Source organism: Corvus hawaiiensis, chromosome 24 (assembly GCF_020740725.1).
Source record: "Corvus hawaiiensis isolate bCorHaw1 chromosome 24, bCorHaw1.pri.cur, whole genome shotgun sequence".
NCBI classification, from domain to species: Eukaryota; Metazoa; Chordata; class Aves; order Passeriformes; family Corvidae; genus Corvus; species Corvus hawaiiensis.
Window position 1 is genome coordinate 5,812,684 of NC_063236.1, and position 6,664 is coordinate 5,819,347.

General features: G+C 56.8%; 1 protein-coding gene across 1 annotated transcript; it reads right to left on the minus strand.

The window, feature by feature from the left end:
- Positions 1 to 262: 262 nt before the first annotated feature.
- Positions 263 to 3,571, minus strand: RABIF (RAB interacting factor). Its single transcript, XM_048328200.1, has 2 exons — positions 3,347 to 3,571; positions 263 to 3,268 (listed from the first exon to the last, which is right to left on the minus strand). The coding sequence occupies exons 1-2, from the start codon at positions 3,536 to 3,538 to the stop codon at positions 3,023 to 3,025; spliced, it is 438 nt and encodes a 145-aa protein (XP_048184157.1). The 5' UTR covers positions 3,539 to 3,571; the 3' UTR covers positions 263 to 3,022.
- Positions 3,572 to 6,664: the final 3,093 nt, after the last annotated feature.

Here is a 6,664-nt window from a genome sequence, read left to right on the forward strand (position 1 = left end):
AGAGGATGGTCTTAAGAGTCAAATTTATGCAGACATTAAATAGAAGTATCCATTTTCAAATTGAAGTGACCTACACGTGGAAATAAGGGTTTCTGCACTGTCTTGGTGTTGACAGAGAAAGATGGGCTGCAAGATGAGCTTTCCCAGGTCCTGTCTAAGTAAGGCTTCCCATGCCTGAGGGTTGTCTATTGTTATTTTCTAGGAGTTACTGCAAGCAACTCGAAAAGTTTTTCAACATGCTGGATAAAAAGCAGTGAAAAGATTTGTGAGTCTATGTGAATTTTTATTAGCTCTCATTGACACAGGAACGGTGCAGCTTCAGCAGATCCCAAGCCTGGTGATGTGTTGGGTGGAGCAGCAGCTGCTCTTCCCCCAGACCACATCTGCTGACTGGGACATTCCTCCCCCAATGCTCCATTAACAGCACAGTGGAGCTGCCTGAGCTCAAATTCCACAATGATGCTGCCTTTTCCTCATTTCCTGCCCACCCCCCTGAAATTCTCAGTGACCTCTGGGAACATGAATTAGACCAGGTGCTAAGTGGGAGCTGGACTGCACAGCTGTCCCTTCACCTGCCCCGGTCTCTGCCCGTGCCACCTGCACTGCAGGGGTGTTTCTCATGGCCTTTCCAAGCTGCCGGAACCCAAGACCCTACGTGAGGCTGAAAGACCCCCAAGATCTCATGGTACAAAAGCTTCTTCCCAAGAATTCCCATCAGACTGTTCATTTCTTCTTAGCATTTCAAGTCTATGTGATCCTATTGAGTCAGCAGAAAGCACACCTGGATCCAAGGAGGATTCACCTCCCCTCTCCCACCGAAGCGCAGCAGGAGCTCCCAGCACTCCCAGCACTGAGGTGGATCTCAGTTGCTGCCATTCTGACATGAAGGCCTTTGACCCGAGCTCTCCCATCTCTCCAGGGGTGTTCTACTGACGGGGAAAGCTGCCACCATCCCCCAGCTCCGTCCCAGTGCCACCCTCTACTCAGGAATCCACATGTACCATTTTTTGGAGGTCATTTACTCAGTGTTAGCCGAGCTGATTTCCACAGTCTGTTCTGCACAGTGGCACCTTCCAAATGAAGCTTGTGCAGCACGGCATATTTAGGCAACATGGACTATCACTGGGGTATTACAGGTCAGAACACATTTCCTGATAGACAACAACCCAAATGAAAGTGTGAAATTAGTTCTGTGATCCCACCATTTTGCCATGCCTGTGCAGAACCCAAGTGAAGCTCTCTTGTCCTTCGAGGTACATCTCCTCGATGAACCTGTGCAGTCCCTGGGCTTAGGGCTAAGAGACAGGAAGGGCAGGAGGGAAGAAGCAGTTTCCATGACAAATGTCCATCTGACACAGGTAGCAAGGACACAGCACAGGATTTGCCTCCTGCTCCAGTGAGACCCTCAGCCCCCAGACCACAGTTCTGCCTCTCTCCCTCCCCTGATAAATCCTGACTGCCCACAGCAGAGGTTCCTGACAGAGCAGCCCCAGAACAGCCAACACCTTGGATCTTCCACATAAAGGCAGAGTCTCCAAATCTTACAAGTGCAGGTGCTCAAGCACTGCAGGAAGAAGGGACTTGTTTCTGCCCCTCCTGCTGTCAGGATGCCTCTTCCGGGAGACTCATCTGAGGCTGTGCCTGCTGTGCAGAGCCCTGCCAGCAAAACTGTTTCATTAAGGGAGCAAGGGAAAGGTCATTCCCACAGCCTTGGGGCAGCACACCCACAACCCACCTGGAGTTTGGTGGCACAAACAAGTCTATCACCCCAGCACAGTGACAGCTATGCCTTCACAGCTGGGTTAGTAGCCAAGTGCTTATGAGCAGAGGACAGTGATATGTCCCACAGGGAGGCACAGCACCAGGGACCCCAGAGCATCCCTGGAGAGCTGCTCTGCCACTCATACAAGGGTTTGCAACAACTACCAGTAGTGATAAATGCAGTGAGAACCACGGCTGCTGCAGCCTCCTTCCATTTTTAATTAGCTTTGTGCCCAGCTTTTAAAAGGCTGAAAACAAAACTGGTCACAATATCCCAGGTTACTCTTACCACCAGCTTTTACAGAAGAGAAATTCCTTCCTGACATCACTGTTTAACACACACACATACGGCTGTTCTGACATGCTTCAGCACTACCTGTCCAATGATTCAGATCCTTTCCAGGCTGGAATCTCTGCACTCTTGCTGCCTGAAAACTCTGTGGTCTGGCACATTTATTTATTTGCTGCTCTATCAGCCTGTGCTGTCTGCACATTCTACCTGTCTTTTGTTTCCAAGTACTCAGTTAATAGAACTGCAAACGTTAGTTGGAACGCCTTGCACTCACTTCAGGTGCCACAACTCTCACAGAGTACAGCTGTCGGGTGGGATGAGGTTTTGGAGAACGTAAGTGTTAGAGCTTGGGGCAGCGAACAGTCCTTCTGAAAATCAACAGAAGATTCAGCCTTAAACCCCAGAACTGCTCTGGCTGCAGGTCAGACAGTTTCAGCTGCCACGATGACTCAGTGCAGCAGTCCTGTGCTCCTGCTGCCCCGTTCCAGTGCCCCCATTTCCACGGTGTCACAGGGCCATCAGCCTGAGAGACACCTCAGCCCCTTGGAGCAACAGCAGCCACCAGGGAGGTGCAGCAGCCACACTGGGGCAGATCAGGCTCCGGGACAAAACCGTCAGGGTGAGCTGTCCCTGCAGGGTACAGGGGACCCTCCCACCACCACCACTCTTCCCATGTGGGTGCAGCTGAGAAGCTGGCTGTGCCAGGGCTGCAATTCCTGACGCTGGTCAGCCTGTGGATCTGGGATGTGGGGTGACCAGCCGGGCTGTGGGTCAGTCACACTGGGGGGCAGGCAAGCTGTGGCCAGCCAGGCCAAGGGGCACCGGGCCATGGGGCAGGCAGGGCGTGGTCAGTCGGGCTCTGGGGTGACCAGCTGCGGTCAGTCCCCCGTGTCAGTCCGCAGGGCTGCCCGGCCGCGGGGCTGTCGGGGCTCCCGGCGGCTGGGCCCAGCTCCCGGCCCGAGGCCGGCGTCACTCGTGGGCCACGCGCTCCAGCGCCACGTAGAAGCTGTCCTTGTCGTCGAGGCAGTGCCAGCCGATGGGCCCCGCCTCGCAGTCGGCGCACACCAGGAACTTGACGTTGCCCACGTCGCGGGTGAATCCCACGTTCTCGAAGGAGAACATGTCGCGCACCAGCCAGTGCTCCCGCAGCACGTCCCCGCCGCCTCCCGCCGCCGCCGCCGCCGCCGCCTTCTTCCTCATGGCGGGCAGGAGGAGCTGCGGAGACACGGGGCCGTCACCACGGGGCCGTCACCGCCGGCCGGCACCGCCCGCCCCCCCCGAACCCCCCGGTACCTCACGGCGGGCGAAGGTGGCGGCGCCGGGCAGCAGCACCCGGGAGCCGCAGCGCTGGCACAGCACCGCCCGCAGGTTGCGGCCCTGCGCGCACACGAGCCCGGCCGAGCCCGGCGCGGCGGCGGCGGGAGGAGGAGGAGGAGGGGAGGGAGGAGGCGCCGCCGGTTCCATCTCCGCGCAGGGCGCCGCCATGGCGAGGGGCGGGGCCTGCGTCGTGACGTCACACGGAGCGATGCACATACGTCATTGTAATAACCCCGCCCCCAGCGGTGACGTCATTGGCGGGGCCCCGCCCTGCTCCGCATCCCCGGGAGCGTCCGGGTGGGAATCCGGGTGGGAATCCGGGTGGGAATCCTGCCCTGGGGTCGTGCTGGGGCCTGGCACAGGTTGCCCAGAGCAGCTGTGGCTGCCCCTGGATCCCTGGAAGTGTCCAAGGCCAGGCTGGACAGGGCTTGGAGCAATCTGGGACAGGGGAAGGTGTCCCTGCCATGGCAGGGGGGATGAGATGAGCTTTAAGGTCCTTCCCACCCAAACCTGTCCGGATTTGCTGTTTCCCCAATGATCCCGGACTGGCAGGAGTTGGCGGTGCAGTCTGTCTGTCGTGGGCCTGCCCACAGGGACCATCAGGGACAGTCACATCCCAGGCATGGGAGCTTGGAGATGCTTGAATTCATCACAGCGGTTGGAGAAGGAGCTCAGTTGACACTGGACAAAGGGAAATATCTCCCTTCAAAGTCTCCATCAGTGGAGATATTCCAGAACCGTCTGGATGCAGCCATGTGCTCTGGGATGGCCTTGCCTGAGCAGGGAGGTGGGACCAGATGAGCCACTGGGGTCCCTTCCAACCTGACCCATCCTGGGATTCTTTGAAGCTGCAGCACATCTTTTCCATCTGGTGGTTGCATTAGCATTTGGGAGTGCCTGGGCTACTCTAACACAGCAGCTGCTTGGCTGCTTGGTACAGAGAGAGCCCGCTCAAAATGGGGAGGACAGAGTGCACTGAAAGGGGCAAGGGGCTGACACTGGGAGCAATGTGTTTTCCAGGAGAGGAAAGCAGAGATCAGCCTGACCCCACAGAGCCTGGGCAAAGCAGGAGGCAGCACCGGTGCTCACAGGCAGCAGTGCTGGGGACAAGGTCCTGGCCCAGGTGCCTCTGCTGCTCCTCACTGAGCATCTTTGAGCCGCTGTGGCGGTGTGCGGGTCTGGGCTGCCACTGCCAGCCCTCTGTCAGTGTGGAAAAGACTGAAAGAGGCCTTTTGATTGAGCCACTTTAGAGGGTAAGCCAGATCCCAGAAGAGCCCTGATTTGGTGTAAATATGCCACATCCTCCTGCTGCCTCACTGTCTCCCGACTGTCTGCTGCCAAGAACTCTCAGGAGAAGCCAGAAATGGGAACCGATACTCGAGGTGCTAAGTAAAGGTACAGGATTTCATCAGCAATCCAGCTGCTCACCTCAGGCTGCAGCCCTGGGCAGTCCTGACACGAGCTGGGGTGTGAGTGTAGCTGGGAGACATCACCCCACTGTCCTGTGAGCTGTGCAGGTGTTTCCAAGGCAGGGGCAGTGTTCGGGGCACTGGAGCTCCTGAGCTCTGTCTGGGTGTATGTGGGGGAGAGGATGTATGTGTATGTGAGAGGGGAGCGGTGCATGAGGGAGGTGTGGAGCTCAGCAGCACCCGCTGAGCGTGGTCCTGGGGCACCCACTGCCCAGAGCCAGGCACAAACCAGCCACAGGAAGGTGACAGGATTCAGTTCTGTCCCACAGCCAGAGCCACCTGTCCAGGGGCTCAGGGAGTCACAGAATCCCCGTGCTTGGAGATACTCTGGACTCAGTGGAACCTGATCCAAACTGGGTCTCCTCCAGGCAGGGTTACAGACCTCCAGACTGCCCTTCCCAGCTGCGATTGTTCTTGGATTCTGTGAGTTCTTTCCTGCTCATGTAGGTGTCAACACCACTTTTAGAAAAACACCCCGGAACATTCCTGGGAGTCCAAATCCATCCCTGCCCCGGGAGCTGACTCTGGCTGCCCCAGAGGCACCTGAGCAGGGACAGTCCACTTCAGCGTCACTTCTCTCTCTCCAGAGCTTCAGAGCCTCCCCATGGGTCACTCCTGCCCCCAGACCAGCCAGGAAAGCTCTGCTCCTGCCCATGCATTTGCTTTGCAGGAGGCTCAGCGGGGGAGGCCTTTCCCTCCCAGTCTGACATGAAATGACACATCTGTAGGGCCTCTGCCTGGTTGTACCAAGTGTGCACATCCTCGTTTGGTGGTAACCCAGCCTGTGAGGAGCGAGATCCCAGCCAGATGGGGGGAGAGGAGGGTGAGCCCTCTGCCTGCCCCAGGGAGGCTCGTGCAGGATGCAAGTCCACAGCTGCCAGTGCTGCCTCCGCTCTCACCTCGTCACCTTAACGTGAGATGGGGCCCTTCTGACGAGCCCATAAACCCCGAGTGGCACAACACAACACTGATGTCTCCAGCTCGTGGCCCAAGGCTGCTGCTGGGCTGGGCTGGGCTGGTTGGTCAGGGCTGGTGGCTGGAGTGGTGTCTCTCATTGTTGCAGTCCTTGTGAACAATTCAAGGAGTAAATAAAAACCTACTAATAGGATCTTTGGCCAATTCTTAAGTCTTGGGTGGGGACTGTCTCTGTTGGAAACTCACTCTTAATTCTGCCCTTTAGGATTTTCTGCTGGATTATTCATGAAGCAAAGCTTCACTTTTGCTGGCTGGGGAGAATCAATACCAGCTTCTTCCCAAGTAGAACATTTTGTCCCTTTGTTTTGCTTTCAGCAGGAGCCTGTACATTTTCTCACCTCCACGGAGCATTTTGAAGGTTTGTCTTGTGCGTTACCTCCCTGGAAACACGAGTTCCTCTTCAAGCCCTTCAGTACATCCTGCCCTGGAAAGGCAGGGATGGGTCTGCTGGCCGCTCTCATGGGGTCACATCCTGCTGTGACCCAGTTCTGATGCTGCTGCTTCAGTCTGCCCAGCTGCTGAGTTTCTGCCCAACCACACACTGGACACGTCACTTTTGGAGCTGAATCCCCTGAGCCCTTTGCAGGAGAGCAGGGCAGGTCAGGGAAGGGAGAGGAGCTACTGACAGCTCCAGGGTCAGTATCAGAGCCTGGAAACTCCCCCTGCATTGCCTGTCACCCTGCAGGTGTCAGAGGGGCACAGGTATCACATATGTGTGTCAGAGGGGCACACATACAGGGACAGATCCATGTATGGGACCAGTGAGTGCTTCCTTGTGAGTACTGCACTCCCCAAATGGGGCCTGTCCCCTTGTTTGCTTCCCTATTTCTCGCTGGCTGAAGACTGATGG